Source organism: Pantherophis guttatus, chromosome 3, assembly GCF_059756535.1.
Source record: "Pantherophis guttatus breed Tessera chromosome 3, ASM5975653v1, whole genome shotgun sequence".
Taxonomy (NCBI): Eukaryota; Metazoa; Chordata; class Lepidosauria; order Squamata; family Colubridae; genus Pantherophis; species Pantherophis guttatus.
This window is the reverse complement of record NC_142065.1, coordinates 198,977,320-198,993,780: the sequence shown is the minus strand read 5'-3', so window position 1 is coordinate 198,993,780 and position 16,461 is coordinate 198,977,320. Positions and strand designations below refer to the sequence as shown.

Here is a 16,461-nt window from a genome sequence, read left to right as displayed (position 1 = left end):
AACTTCTGGAGGTAAGTTGTTCCACTGATTAATTGTTCTAACTATCAGGAAATTTCTCCTTAGTTCTAAATTGCTTCTCTCCTTGATTAGTTTCCACCCATTGCTTCTTGTCCTATCTTCAGGTGCTTTGGAGAATAGCTTGACTCCCTCTTCTTTGTGGCAGCCCCTGGGATATTGGAACACTGCTATCATGTCTCCCCTTGTCCTTCTTTTCATTAAACTAGACATACCCAGTTCCAGCAACCATTCTTCATATGTTTTAGCCTCCAGTCCCCTAATCATCTTTGTTGTTCTTCTCTGCACTCTTTCTAGAGTCTCAACATCTATTTTACATTGTGGCGACCAAAACTGGATGCCGTATTCCAAGTGTGGCCTTACCAAGGCATTATAAAGTGGTATTAACACTTCATGTGATCTTGATTCTATCCCTCTGTCTGTGCAGCCTAGAACTGTGTTGGCTTTTTTGGCAGCTCTACTGAGTCAACTGTAGGGTTGCATGTTCAAGACAAGGATTTTACTCTACCTTTTTGGAATGTGTAAGGGCTGCAGATCTCCAACAGGCAAGCCTTCTGCAGTGAAGTACTTAAGCATCTCTTTAGCATCAAGTAACGCTGAGTCTTTCTGGCCATTTTTGTGGCCCAACAGCTGTTCAGAAACTCTAAAAGGAAAATCAAATCCGAATGAGCGGAAAGCTACATTCACATGACAGCTACACACTAACACATAGACGTAAATGCTTAATGTTACCTTGTTCTTTGCTTAATCTTCTCAGAATTTTCCAAGTTCTGTAGAACATTTCTTTCGGGCCACTTCAAAGGATTTGAATCTTTTAGCTTTGATTCTGAGAATAGTTGGGACAGTGGGTGAGAGGAAGGGCAAGAAGGCAAGGCAGGCATTTAATCCACTGCAAAATCTATGGACCTTCATCTTTTGTTTTAAACCAACACAGCTAATGATGTTCTAGTTTCCCATTCGGTGTAATTAAAAGTTTTGTGGAGCAAAATTTGAAAATTTCTATCCAGCTTCAATAAAATAATTTACAAATCTCTTACTTTTGGCAACAACTCGAAGACCTATTGTTCACTTACTATTAACACCAAGTATTATTAGCTTCAATTATACTTTGTGATAGCAACAAAAATGAACAGAGAAAACATATGAGACAATTGTAAGGAGACCCAAGTCTTGCCTTGTGCCCCTTCTTCTTCTTCTTACAATCTTCATTCTCACCATCGTGGTCAGGAATACGGGCAGTCCTCAAATTACAACAACAATTGAGCCCAACATTACTGTTGTTCAGTGAGACATTTGTTAAGTGAGTTTTGTCCCATTTTACGACTTTTCTTGCCACGGTTGTTAAGTGAATCACTGCAGTTGATAAGTTAGTAACCCGGTTGTTAAAGTGAATCTGGCTTCCCCATTGACTTTGCTTGTCAGAAGGTCGCAAAAAGGATCACATGACCTTGGGACACAGCAACGGTCGTAAGTATGAACCAGTTGCCAAGCATCTGAATTTTGATCACATGACCATGGGGATACTGCAAAAGTCATTACTGTGAAAAACAGTCATAAGTCACATTTTTCAGTGCCATTGTAACTTTGAATGGTCACTAAATGAACTGTTGTAAGTCGAGGAGTACCTGTACCTGTATCTTATCCACTAATACCTTGACTGTATTACCTGCTACAAAAAAGTCCTCCATTAATCAATCTCAAAGTTCAAACACCTCCCATTTCTCTACGTGACATTCTGCATTATGAATGCTCATTTATTAAAACAATGTAATTTATAGCAATGTGTTTATCCTAATTAGTCTAATTAAGTAACAAAATGATGTCCCAAAGGTGCTTTTTCAAGAGGCAACTGGACTTTCTGAAGAAGCTTCTTGGATGAGAAGCAAAACGTTTTCAAAGAAAAACCAGAAAGTCCAAGTTGCCTCTTGAAAAAGCACCTTTGGGACAATCATGACCTGGATGACTGAGAATCTCCATAGACATTTAACAAAATGATGCTTACCATCAATGGCTTCCTCATCTCTAGGTTTAATCATTGCTCCTGGATAAACAGTACTTGGATGGCTAACCTTCCATAATTCAAAAAAACGCTCCCTGCTGTAGGCTAATAGATATTTCAGTTTATTCTTTAAAGCTACAGGTAGCTGCCCAGCAAACGTTTGTCTCTCTGTAAAACAGAAAACAATAAATTTAGGCGTCACTGATATGATATTAGTAATGCAAGATGTATAATAATGCTAATTTGCTGAATTGAATTATTGCATCATGCTGTAAGCAAGTAAAAAATAAGGCAATAAAAACATAATCCCTTTATAAGATTATGGAGAAAAGCTTCTGCAATTTGCTATGCATACATAAACACAATGTCATTTGAGCAGGCACTCATAAAACATTTTTTCAAGGAATACTCTTTTTTTCCAAACCATTTTCCTGATTTGTTGAATGAGTTTAGAAGTTTGCCAAGTAAACATTACAGACAGGAAAATGGAAAGCATCACTCAAGAAGGCATTCTCAAAGTGAAATGATTGTCATAGCCCCTAAAACAAGCCCATTTTTTATTTTCAAGTATTACCCTCTATAAATTAAGATACACCGACCGATATATTTTTACTGATGTATTTTCTATCCATTATTCTGTGGATAAATATTCCATTACTTACTCAGGCAGTGATTCAAAATCTGTCTTTGGAACTGAGCCAGTTTCTTCTCTCTTTGTAAAATCTGTTCTCCATAAAAATGCGGGAAAACTTTGAGAAACTCTTCAAAGAAACCTGTGTTGATAAAGAGGTGATTTTTAAAAAAAAAAAAATGAAGTGATCAAATTACATCAAATGCTAAAATTTAGCCACGTAAATGACTTGAGAGCGCAAATACAGGACTATAATCAAAGAAATCAGATTAAAGGCAACTTCTACTCACAGAACATCATTGCGTGTCTTTGTGGAAAGTACCTCATATATTTTCTTGGGAAGCAAAACATAGTCCTCAACTTACAACTGGTCACTTAGCAGCAGTTATGACAGACCCAAAAGCTACTTATGACCTTGTCTATGGAGAGTCTCAATCATTCAGGTTATGGCTGTCCCAAAGATGCTTTTTCAAAAGGCAACTGGACTTTTGGTTTTTCTTTGAACACGTTTCGCTCCTCATCCAAGAAGCTTCTTCAGAAAGTCCAGTTGCCTCTTGGAAAAGCACCTTTGGGACTACTTATGACCTTGTTTCAATGTTCTGACATCAGGCTGTACCTTCCCCTCAGTCACATGACTGCATTTTGGGCACTCAGCAACTGGCCTGCAATTACAGCTGTTTGCAACATCTCATAACCATGATTTAAGTTAGTTTGCTGGAATCCAGCATTTCCTTCTGATTTCTGGCAAAATGGCTTTGCTTAATGACTTACAACCATAGAACCCCGGCTCAATTAAGGTGAAGGACTAGCTGTATTATCCTCTGTGTGGAAACTGGATTCATTAATTGAAAGGTATCTGTAATAGTAACAGATAAATCACATGGCTTAAAAAGGCAATTTTGGCAATTGTAATAGCCATACTTCACTGGTATAGCATATATTTTGCATGTACACAGAGCTGGGAAAAGTCCTTGTGCAGCCAATGCTAGTCAACATCAATAATATCAAGTTAAATGGACCTATAGTCTTCTTATGTTTTCAAAGCAAGCAGGCAAATGTGTTTTCTCTATACAAGTTGTAAATAAACTAAAAAGGAGAGGTGATCCAGAAAAAAAACAAATCTCTCCAAGCCTAGTAAACCCTTAGTGAAAACCTAGAGTTGAGACTTACATTGTTGGAGAACAAAGTAAAAGAACAAGTCTAACCTAGGTCCAGGCAGTCCAGTCAATAGTGAATCAAGATTTTATCTTAATGTTAAATAAGACTCTGAGAACAAAGCTGTATTTGCGCTTTGGTATTTGGTTCAAGAATAGATATGGCTATTCTTGATCAATGTGTTTAATTCACAGATCTGATTAGTTTTCTGAAGGCTCATTTCAAATAATTACTATTAACAAAGAAAGCATTTATTCTACTTACAACTTTACCTTACTGGAATGAACATTTGTGCCTCTTAGGTCAACTACAAAATGTATACCTGTTTCTGTTTCTTCTTCTGTTGTCGTCAGCTTTCCTATACTTTCTGCCAGAGTGACAGAGCCATTGATCTGATTGGCTGAATAGATTATTGTTGCTTTACATCCTCCAGAGCCGTTGCCTTGTACCAAGAAATAATAATTGCACGTTTCTCCTTTAAGTTCGACTTCTGGAACTAAAGAGAAATACGGGTACATCTTAATGTTTACAAAAATTTCAAGTGCTCTGTTCATAAACACATAGCAAAAAACAGATTAAATCAGCATGCATGCTAGATTTCAAGTAGCCAGGATTTCTGATTTCAGTAGTAAGTAATTTAAAGTCCAAGCTATATATTGTTTTTTTAAAAAGTTTCTTGACAATTAGCATCACTGTTTTTCAACCGGAGAGAAAGCAGAGACCCAAACTTTACAATTTCTCTGCTGACTATAGCAGAAGGCAGAGGTGGTCAGTCAATGTCTTTCTTAATCACAGTTTTTTGTACCACCCAAGCATTCTTTAGCTTTTTATCAATTTACTAAAACCGCATAGTGTGGAGACAATACAACTTTACTTACTGCCGAGACCTTTGTGTTTTTCAGCTATACATTCCTTCCATTTTTTTGTACTTAGCTGGCTGGGGACGGGATTCAGCATACTGCTTATACTGCAAGGCAGTACAAATAAAGCTCCTGCCTGCAGATGAAACACATGTAGGCTTGATTATAAATAAATAAATCTTCTCAGATACTGATATATGAAATGTCTCGTGCATAAGCAGAGCCCACTCTGAGGGAGATGGAGGGTTAAGAAATACGATGGATGGATGGATGGATGGATGGATGGATGGATGGATGGATGGATGGATGGGGCTGTGTGTCTGCACACATGCGTGCTTCCAGCCAGCTACTCATGCGGCCCGGTGGCTCACAGGTTGGGACCTCTGTTCTACAAGAATAGTTCTACAAAACTATTGTTAAACTGATTATTTTAATTTAAGTCAATATAGTCAGCTTTCGGACTTACCCTAAAAACAAGGGTTCTTTTAGGGAATACATATACATTAATTTTAACTCACTTTCATTCTGCTAAAAGTTCATGTTAATAAAAAGCCACCATCTACCTTTCCACGGAGAGAAGAAAGCTGATCCCACAAGAGTAGAGACTTCTTCTCAGCATCAGTTCTAGCCAAAGTCCTAGACAAAGTTTAGGAATCACACGCTCATAGCTACGAAGTGCAATAGTCGATACAGGTAGTCCTCAACGTACGACCACAATTGAGCCCAAAATTTCTGGTGCTCAGTAAGACATATCTTAATGCACTTAAAATATGTCTCACTTAGCGATGGAAATTTTGCCCATCTTGCCACAGTTGTTAAGCAAATCACTGCAGCTGTTAAGTTGGTAACAAGGTTGTTAAGTGAATCTGGCTTTCCCCACTGAGTTTGCCTGCCAGAAAATGTGATCACATGACACCGGGACATTGCAACCATCACAAATGAGAGTCAGTTGTCCAGCATCTGGATGTAAATCACGTGACTGTAGGGATGCTGCAATGGTCATAGAGCGTGAAAAATAGCCATGTTACCTTTTTCAATGGTGTTATAACTTCAAACTGTCACTAAGCAAACTGTTGTAAGTCAAGACTACCTGTATACAAATATAGACCGATAATCCTCATTACTGGTGAGGTGATTAGATAACCTAAGAACATTCCTGAATGTTGGAGAATGTAACAAACAAGACCAATAAGAAATATATTTTTTTCCAATCCTTTCCAAGCTTATATGGAAACTAATCAAGGAGAGAACAAACCTAGAACGAAGGAGAAATTTCCTGACAATTAAAAAAAAGTTAGTGGAATGATTTGGTTCCAGAAGTTGTGGATGCTCCATTGGAGGTTTTTAAGAAGAGATTGGACAACCATTTGTCTGAAATGCTATAGGGTTTCCTGCTTGAGCACGGGGTTGGACTAGAAGACCTCCAAGGTCTCTTCAAACTCTGTTATTCTGTTATTCTATATTACTATTCAACTTTGCAAAGGTCCAACTATTCAACTTTGCAAAGGAGTGTACAGCACTATGTACCATAAGAATGAACCCACTGGATTCGGAGTCTTCCACATTTATAGAATGAATTATTGCCTCTATAAAGCTCAAAGCAACGTTAGCAATAGTTGCACCATTTATTTAAACTGTCATTCATGACAGTGCATCTCTATGAGAGCATTTAGTTTACTTGCTCTAAAGATTTCCTGCTTCTGACATTCACTTCCAGTCTCCAGGGGCGTTAAAAAAAAAACACTCCTAAATCAAACCAAATGACATCTGCTATAAAAGGATACAGCTCAAACTGGAGGTTTGATACTAAACATGCTGGCAGGTGAGTCAACAGCACCATCTGTACAAATTTTAAAGCAGGACCGTAATAATGGAACACCTGAAAGAAAATTAAAAGGTAATTTGGATTGTGTATTCCAGCACACACTATCAAAACTATTTTTTTGGGGGGGGGAGGGACAAGAACGTCTGCAGATAGGAGCTTTCTCATTTTTCCTTTACCCTTGCACACCCCCAAAAATTTCAAAGGTGAGAGATTCAACAGAGGTGATGAAGTCTGCCACAATGAAGCAAAATTGATGATGGTGATAAAATAAACAATGTAGATTGGGTTTAATTGGACAAAACAGAATTAATTCCTTATCTGTCTTAGCAGGCAAACTCTATGAGCAAGTTGGGAGAGTGCATAAGCGCACCAGCGTGCCTACCGTCCCTGTCCTACTGTCCCCATTTATCTGTACTTACTTCCTTTGTTTATGTTTATACCAATACCTGCTATCTTGTACATGTTTATTTATTTATTTATTTATTTATTAAATTTATATACCGCCCTATTCCTAAGGGACTCAGGGTGGTGAACAGCGAACGATAAAAATACATGTAATACAAACATTAATAATAAAAAAAAAACCAATTAAAATATACTAAACATTCTGGTCCTAGATAATTCAAGACATCCTAGTTTAAAATAAAATCAAAAAGCAATATAAAGGGAAAGTTAGGCCAGGCCGGCCTGCTGAAACAGGAATGTTTTGAGGGCACGGCGGAAAGTGCGCAGATCCGGAATCTTCTGTATCTCTGGGGGGAGCTCGTTCCAGATGGTGGGTGCCCTCACAGAAAAGGCTCTCCCCCTGGGGGCCGCCAGTCGACATTGTTTGGCTGACGGCACCCTGAGAAGCCCCTCTCTATGGGAGCGTACTGGGCGGTGAGAGGCTATTGGTGGCAGAAGGCGGTCTCGTAAGTACCCCGGTCCTAAGCCATGGAGCGCTCTAAAGGTGGTAACTAAGACCTTGAAGCGTTTGACAGACAGACAGACAAACAAATAGCAATATTGACCTGAAATACTTCAACAGTTTTTTCCTTTTCTAAATTTTTCTCTTCGTTAATTTTCCTTATTGATTCTCTTAGATTCTACATTTTAGGGCAACTACCCTAGCTATTATCCCTGTTGTATATTTATGGTGACATTGAGGGACTCCTGCTTGAGAAGGGAGTTCAACTAGAAGGCTATGATCTACTGCATATATAAATGCATGATGAAAAACAAGCATTAAGGGATAAATATGCTTCTTTCTATACCCTTGCCAGGCTGGTTATCAGATGAGACTTCAGGAGTAAAAGGATCTCACCACTGGGTCTCCGAAGATGCAATTTCAGAGAAGGGGCCAGTGGTGGTATTCAGCCGGTTCGGGCTGGTTCAGATGAATCGTTAGTTAAATTGCTGGCTGGCCCCACCCTTTCCAGGAGTCCCCACACGCCCCATTTTGGCTGCCAGGTAAGTGCAGGGAGGCCTCCTAGGCCCAAAATTGGGCACAGGAGGGGCGGCGGCCCCCCTGCGGCCTGTTTTTGCTCCCAGGGGGGTGCAGGAAGCCGAGTGTGTCTGTCACACCCCCTGGCCATGCCCACCAAGCAACACCCACCAAGCCACGCCCACAGAACCGGTAGATCCCACCACTGGAAGGGGCCCTATTGCTCTCAGCTATGTTCTGCCCAAGGCAAAAAAATAATAATAATGCTTTAATTTCCCTGGCAGACAGAAACATCTGTCATCTGAAGCCAGCAAGCCAGAAATTCCACATTCCTGATAATAAAATTTTGAGCAGCTTTCTTCCATTTTAAAAGCTCACTTGGTCATATCAAACAGCCTATTTGTTACTATGCGTTCAAATTCAGTTTTCTTAAAACTGAGATCTGATATGTGTTTTTCCCTGAATATCCTGGTAATAAAACAAACAAAATTGAAGATCATTTCATCTATACTGAGAGTTTTCCACAAGTTCTAAGTGTGCATGTCAAGTATGCCACCCTATTCCAAAAGACTTGGGAAATGCAAAAAAAAAATCTTATTTTGAGTTGAGAGTCTCTTCTCTTTCCTTGAATTGAAGTTGCTTCTGGAGAACAAAGGAGCTAGATTTCCAAAACAGGCTAACACCACCATGAAATGGATTTTCAATTTCTATGCCTCTAGGCATATGCATTTTACTTACTTAACCATAAAAAAGCTAGATTTTAAAATGTTTACTTTTCTGGATGAATATTGTTTCCAAGGTTTTTTTTTAAAAAAAGTAATATTCTATTTTATGGCACAGTTGAGCATAGATTTATCTGACTTCTAAAATGCTAAGAACTGCAATTCAGATAGACCAAACGCATCAATTACCTCTGCACAGCGAATATTGGTATTCTTTGGCTGTTTATTTTCATCAGCGGCAGAGAAAGTATTTAAGCAGACGGGGCTGAATGGCTGCCCAGATGCAGTGCCTTTTATACAAAAATCTGGAAATGCGATTTCAGATCCAAACTGAAGAAAGGAAAAAAAAAAAAGCAAAGGATAACTATAAGGCTCTTAAGTATTACTCCCCCTCCCCCGTTTTAAAGATATCTGTTACAGTATATAAAATGGCTATTTAAGATGGCTATTATATAAAATGAGACATTATAATGCAGCCAGTGGAATTTGAAAGCACAGTATTTATGGGTCAAAAATACCTGTTTAAAATATTAGCTACATTTTTAAAGCTAGCACAATCATTTTCTCCTGTAGGTTTTTAAGTACATTGACCCCCAATAATTCCGATATCCCCCAAAACAGGTAAGATAGAACACATGCTTTCTAAACCCATTTCCTTTCTCTTTTGTCACAGTATTCTAATCTGAGCCCACCGTATATTTTTACTCTTCCTTTCACTCTTTCTTTCCAGCCTTTCATCCATGTTGGAATCAACAGAATAGCTTGACAGTAGGATGGATGCAGAGGTGGGCTTCAGATACTTTAGCAACGGGTTCGCTGCCCCGTTGCTGGGTGGACATGGCCATGGTGGACATGTCCTAGTCGGCCGCCTGCACCACAGTGGAGCGGTGGTGGCATTTTTTGCCCTCCCCAGGCTCCAGAGACTTTTCTTGAGCCTCCGGGAGGGCAAAAATTGCTTCCCCTGGGCCCGTTTCCAGACCACCGGAACCTGCAGTAGGCACATTTTTTGCACTCTCAGACCCTCTGCGCAGCTCCTGCACTTACCTGGAATGATGAACGGGCCGCGTGGAGACTCCTGGGAGGGGCTGGGTGGGCGTGACCAACCAGGGGTGGCATTTGGGGGTTCGCCAAACCCTGGCGATCCTTGGCTAGAGGATCGCCCAAACCCTGCTAAACCCCCCAGGAGCCCATCCCTGGATGGATGGCATATAAAATTAATAAATGAATAAAAATCTGTGGATTGCTTTTTCAGATCTGCAAACTGTGCTGCCTCCTCCTCCTCCCCGCCCCCCAAAAAACCCCTATGGATAAACAAGTAATTCATATTAGAGAATTATTCCATTCATGGAAGAGGTTCTTATCCAATGAATTTATTAAGCTTCTTCAATCTTAATAACCTTTTTAAAGTGATCTTTATTTCAATCTCTGGAGTTTTTAAATTTTCCAATTGGCTGCAGGAGTGAGAAGACTGACAAAAAGTGGTTTCTCTCCAATACCTTTTGTTCCCAGATTTGAATCTTTCCTCTCCACAGTTCCCTTGAATCAATACTGTCTTTTAAGTTTTCAAGAGCTAAGATATCAGCAGAAAGATATTCTGCAAATCTTTGCCAAGTACTGTAAAAAGAAAACACGTGTAAGTAGTGTACATTTAACTAAAATCTTGGTAACTTTCAAGGTTAATGCTTCATATAATTTTTAGGAGACTAAATGTGATCCTAGAGTGTTACAAAAAGCTATGGAATGTCACTTATCGTTTTGTAAAGTATTTAAATCTTAATCAAAATGTTATCTACTTTTATCCTGTTAAGATTTGTATTTCACTTTTCTTCAAGGCAGCATGCAACTCCCTTCTCCTCGCAAGGTGAATTGGGCTGGGTGACTGGCAGAAGAGATGGATAACTAGCCCAAAATTATTGAGTGAATCTGAACAACTTAGCAAATCAAAATGTGGTCATGTGATTATGCTGGTGTTGAGAGACGACAGCTATCGTAACTTTGAGTGTGGGATGCAAGTACCTTTTTTGAGGTCTGCCATAACTTTGAACAGCCACTAAGCGACTGGTCATAAGTTATGGATTACTTGTACTCCTAAAATGACATCAGCAATCCTCCCTTTCTCAATTATCTTATTTGAAGAATTTAAATACCACGACTCACCTGTTGCTTTTGTTTGCTACAATAGAGATCTTTGCTGCATGCCATTCTCTTAGGTGTTTTAGCACGCCAATGACAGGTAAACAGTCTTTTAACTGAGGGGCATCTATTTCTGAAGACTGGAGAATAACATCAACCATTGCTTTTCCTGCAGAAGGAAATATCATAAAGACTGACATTTCAGTCTGCTTTTTTGCAGGAGCAGGAAACTGAACATTGGACTCCTGTTTTTTAACCCTTCCATATTGAATTGGCTGGGCAGATGCTACAGGAGATAGGTACTCCCTCAAATTACCAAGCCTTACGTATATAAGGCTTTATAGCTAACAAGAAGCATCTTGAATCATACCCAGAAGCCAACTTGCAATCAGTAGGGTTTGCAAACAGTTGTTGTGACCTAGGCCCAAGTAGTTACTACCAGACACAATCAGTCCTAAACAAATGCATTTTATTAGAACAGCTGAGAATTACTTCATTCTCAGCTTAGTCCAAATTAATTCCAAAACAAATTCTTCATAAACAGTCCTTGGGCCTTATCACCAACCTTTGTCTTCTTTGGCCCCCTGCCAAAGGCTTTTCTTGGCAAAACCCCAGGAAGTTCAGAAGCAAGAGACACCAACAGGAAACAATGTTGCTTTCCTACAAAGATCCCAAGAGCCATTGCTGCTCTTTTAAGCCTTCTGGGAGGAGCCAATCATCTCCTGGCCTTACTCCCGAGTCATCCTTTTTGCTTTAACTGCTCTTGTCTTCTGGCAGCTCTTTGCTCCTCCTGTTCCTCTGCCTCTATGCTATCCGCCTCTGGAGGCTCCAGAGTCCGTGCATCGCTCCCAGATGGCCCTGGTCCTATCTCTGCCTCCGACGCAGAGCCCTCGTCCGGGCCTTCCCGTGATTCCAGGACTGGCCCATTGTCCTCCCCAGCCTCCTCACTGTCCGACTCCACCGCCAGCTCCACAGGCTGCTGGTGGACCACAACAACAGTGTTCTGACATGGATACACTCAAGTATGCTCTTCACTGCCCATACTAGTCATTCTGGATCAGAAACTTCTGGGTGGGCTTCAAGGCCAGCTTCATAATTCAACAATCAATATTCATAGAGCCAATTTGGCACAGTGGCTAAGGTGCTGGACTAGAAACCGGAAGGTTGAGTTCTAGTTTTCCCTTAGGCACAGAAGCAGGCTGGGGGCTTTGGGCCAGTCCCTCACTTTCAGCCCAAGCCGCTTCACAAAGTTGTGCTTGTAGACAACCACAGAAGAAGAGCATTAAGTATAGACACTGCCTTGGGCTGACCATAAATAAAGCCATCATAAAAACCAAATAAATAAATAAATAAAATCAATAGAAGAGAATATTTGTAGCTCGGGGTTGAACTCGAGATCACTGATACATTCTTGAGCTTGGTTGCATTCTTGGATGCGTTTCATTTCCAAACTAGGCAACATCATCAGTAATTAGGATTGAGCATGGATGATATTATCCAGTACGGTAATGAAATGTCTGCAAGAAAACAACCGAGCTCAGAATGCACTAAGGATCCCACATAGACAAAATCCTTTCCTTTACTGCTAGTTGCCTTATTGTCTTTGGTATGGAGCATGTTTTAATTCCTTTACGTTATTTTAAGCAAAACTGCATGCTATTAAATAATTTCTCCTAGAAAGGGCATCCTTCCAGATTTTCGCTATATAATTTGTAATTTGCCTGTAAGGTGTCCTTGTGTGCCAAGTTATTTACCAGAGCATTATTATAAGCAGAAAAGAGATTAACAAAATGATTTTGTCACAAAAATAGTTTGTTTCCAAAAGGGTCATATTACCAGGAGCAGGAAGTTTATCAGCTAAAAGATGTATGCTCTCCGCAGATTCTTCATATAGACTGAAATATAAAAATGAAAAAAATTAAATTACTCTCATTCAAGAATATGCTTCAAAACATTTAGTGCTTTACCGAATCCAAGGATCAAAATTATAAAGCACTGTATTTGTGTATAGAAAAAAAAAAAAGATTTACTTCAAACGAAAAACTTGCCATTGAAGTTTTGGTTAATGAATTCATCAGAATCAACAATTTCTGGCTAAATCAGCTATTCTACTGCTACTCCTAGTTAAAATATTTATTTTCCCCTATGCATTCAAAGACCATTTCAAAGTTCAGAAACTGAATTCTCAGATATGTTTTCCAACATATTAACATATCCACAATGGATCAACTTACTCAATGAGTGGCACAGATTCCCAATTATTGTCTTCTTCCTCAACATGCTGATCGCCAAGATATTCTTCAATATTTCTTCGGATAGAGCTTTTGCTTTGATCTGTCTCTTCATCAAAACTGATGTCCTCCCAGTCAGTACTAGAAAACTATTCAATTAAAAGAAAATACTATAAGGAATGAACAAGCTGGAACTAATGTTTGGGGTAATTAAATGTTTCCAGTGACTCACCTGGGAAAATCCACATATTGACTGAATTGCAAAATACCATTCTTTCACATATGGAATCCCAGTAAGAGAACATGCTAAAAGGAGAAGTAATATACATGTTACGATGAATTTTAGAAAATTAAAATAGAAGCCTCATATTCTTCATGAAAACTTATTAAAAGAAGTGTCATGATTGCAATAGCTCTTAAGAATTAAAATAGCATACAAGAAATGAAAGCAACCTTTCTCAAAAAAACCATAAAAAACTCTAGTGGTACCAAATCAAAGTGCTATTTCAGATAAATGCAGTAATTAATTGTGCTTTCTTTCCTCCCCATCACACATGGAAAAAGTTAGCTGGTTGATTTTCTGTCAGTGTTTGATTTTTTTTTTTTTTAATTGTATTGTATGCTACAGATACAATTGCCTGCACTGTAGTGAGAAAGCTACCGGTAGTAGTTTTATTTATTAAGACGCCTGTAATGAAGGTAGTTCAGATTCCCTAGAGGGAGGGGGTAAATTCCAGAGGAACAAGAGACAACTAAGATAATTTTCAGGAGCAAAAGAGGGCAAAGACAACTCCTCCGTAATAATTCTCAGAGTATATGATTAATGCAAGTTCGCTTTAGTTTGGCAAGATTGATGTCAGGCTTCAAAAACCAAGAATTGTAATTCTTCCAAACAGATTTCTTTATCGTTCCTCATCTCTGCTTTTTACAGCAAACAACGAGATATTTCATCAAGTTGAAAAGCAGTAAAGTTTACAGATGTTCACTCCCTCTATGTCCTCAATCGTTTAAATTCATCCACTGTACCAGGCAAAATGTAGTTTGCTGCAGAAAAGCTTCCCTTACCTGGGAAAGTTTCAAATGTTGCCTTTAGAGAGGGATTGCAGGTTTTTTTTAGCAAGTTATAAATATTTTCAGCTGTCAAACCTGGAAAACATAATTGAGTTTATTGAAAAAAAAAATCATGAAAATAAGGCTATGTAGCCTATTTATCAGAATACAAAATCTCATTTTAGGAACGCCACTGGCAACCCCAATGAATGAAAAAATAATAATTTAGTTTAAAACATTTTTCATTATCTGTATTTGTATAGAATCTGGGTTTGAGTGCAAAATCTTGTTGTTTTTTAAAGAAACCCCACTGGTCACCCTGTTCCACCGTGCATGCACCCCTCTGGGGAGACCACTTGGAGAACTAAGTGAGGAAATTGCATCTATTGTCACGACTTAGATCTCCCTACAAGACTGATGGAGCTACATTAGTTTAACCTGACTCTGCTTTGGGATATACCGGTAATAACGATTAGCTGACTAAGTCAATAAACCCTTTTAAAATAGATTTCCATAAAACAACCGTCTCTTCCCCCACCCCCCAACCATCTCCCATTCCATGAGTTGGTTTACTATGCTGTAGGAACAGGACTATTGGTTTAAACAGAAGAAAAAGCCAAATAGGGGGTGGGGGTGGTGGAAAAAATCCTGATCTCTTAACTATCTAATAATTAATCCTGTCGACATTTGGAGGAGGGGAGGGAGAGTATTTGAAGTTCTGTAGGCAGCACAAATAATTATTCCAAACATCCCTCCATAGTTACCTACTGGTAACTGCAATAAATACCCAAGGATACTTTTTAATATATATATAATATATATTAAATATATAATATATGGCAATAGTCGAAGACATCTAGGAAGGCAACCTAGTCCTAGTGGGAAGGCCACCATAAATTCCTTGTCAGCACTTCAAACTGCATTTACTCTAGTGCTGACATAAGAAGGAGAGGCGGAGGCATCTGGAAAGGGACGTTTGACTTTTCACCTACTTATTTTCCCTGGAGATAATATCCCCTAGGAGATGGGATGGGAGGGGGGAAATTCCTTTGAGCTGGAGCGGTAGATTAGAGGTAGAATGACTTGGAAGATGGCCAATGAGTGCAGGGGAGTGGGGAACGGAAAGGGAGGGTTTTGGGTCTGGAAGTCAGTGTTAGCTTCGATGGAGTCGGGTCTAGAATGTTGTGCTTAATAAATAGGAGTTTTCCTTCAAAGACTTTGTTTGAAATGCAATTTATTTGAGACGACCTCGAAGCCTGACATTCCTATTATATAATTCTTTTGAGAGAGAGAGAGAGAGGATAGAGAAATAGATACTGATAAACAGACTCTGTGTGTGTGTGTGTGTGTGTGTGTGCGCGCACACACACACACACATATACATACACACACAGAGAGACGTGGGGGAGAGGGAGGGGGAAAGTTTACAGATTAGCAGAGTTGGAAGGGACCTTGTAGGTCATCTAGTTGAACCCGCCCCACCCCCCTCAAGCAGGAGACCCTACACCATTTCTGACAAATGGCAGTCCGGTCTCTTCTTGAAAGCTTCCAGTGATGAAGCTCCCACAACTTCCGAAGGCAACTTCTGTTCCATTGGTTGATTGCTCTCAGTGTCAGAAAATTTCTCCTTATTCCCAGGTTGAATCTCTCCTTCTTCAGTTTCCATCCATTATTCTGTGTCTGGCCTGCAGGTGCTTTGGAAAACAGGTTGACCCCCTCTCCTTTTAGCAACCCTTCAAATATTGGAACACTGCTATCATGTCACCTAGTCCTTCTTTTCATCAAACTAGACATACCCAGTTCCAGCAACCGTTCTTCATATATTTTAGCCTCCAGTCCCCTAATCATCTTCGTTGCTCTTCTCTGCACTCTTTCTAGAGTCTCAACATCTTTTTTATAGTGCGGTGACCAAAACTGGATGCAATACTCTAAGTGTGGTCTTACTAAGGCTTTATAGAGTGGTATTAGTACCTCCCTTGATCTTGATTGTATCCTTCTGTTAATGCAATTTAGGATTGCATTGGCTTTTTTTACTGCCGCCGCACATTGTTGGCTTATATTTAGCTGGTTGTCCACTAAGACTCCCAAGATCCCACTCACAGTCACTGCTATTGAGCCTGGTTTCCCCCAATTATAAATTCCTAGGAATCGAACAGGAAAAGGACAAACCCCACAGTCTCATCTAGGTGGCAGGACTAAACCGTCCTCTCCAAAAAATCAAGCGGTTCTCGGATGGGAGACCACCAGGAGATCTGAGCCTAGGCAGGCAGAGAGCAAATCCCCGAAGAGGGCAAAATTAGCCGTTCGTCCCACCGACCCACCCACCTCAAAAAAGCCACGGCCGTGCCCCGGATAAGAATGAAAGAGGGCTCCCCCACCCGCCCTCAGCGCAAGAGCTTTTACCCCCACGAAACGGC

The 16,461-nt window shown here is 39.8% G+C and overlaps 1 protein-coding gene across 1 annotated transcript in view; it reads right to left on the bottom strand.

Annotated features, from left to right (window-relative positions):
- The window catches only part of MTBP (MDM2 binding protein), a 30,526-nt gene that overhangs the window by 13,923 nt on the left and 142 nt on the right, over positions 1-16,461 (bottom strand). The window contains exons 2-16 of the mRNA XM_034422238.3: positions 14,060-14,140; positions 13,227-13,300; positions 12,998-13,143; positions 12,600-12,658; positions 10,788-10,932; positions 10,127-10,244; positions 8,820-8,960; positions 6,445-6,539; positions 5,224-5,296; positions 4,679-4,796; positions 4,123-4,296; positions 2,677-2,787; positions 2,018-2,182; positions 748-841; positions 524-658 (exon numbers count right to left, since the gene is read on the bottom strand). Of these exons, the coding sequence (XP_034278129.2) occupies positions 524-658; positions 748-841; positions 2,018-2,182; positions 2,677-2,787; positions 4,123-4,296; positions 4,679-4,796; positions 5,224-5,296; positions 6,445-6,539; positions 8,820-8,960; positions 10,127-10,244; positions 10,788-10,932; positions 12,600-12,658; positions 12,998-13,143; positions 13,227-13,300; positions 14,060-14,140 (1,729 nt within the window). The remainder of the gene's footprint in view (positions 1-523; positions 659-747; positions 842-2,017; positions 2,183-2,676; positions 2,788-4,122; positions 4,297-4,678; positions 4,797-5,223; positions 5,297-6,444; positions 6,540-8,819; positions 8,961-10,126; positions 10,245-10,787; positions 10,933-12,599; positions 12,659-12,997; positions 13,144-13,226; positions 13,301-14,059; positions 14,141-16,461) is intronic.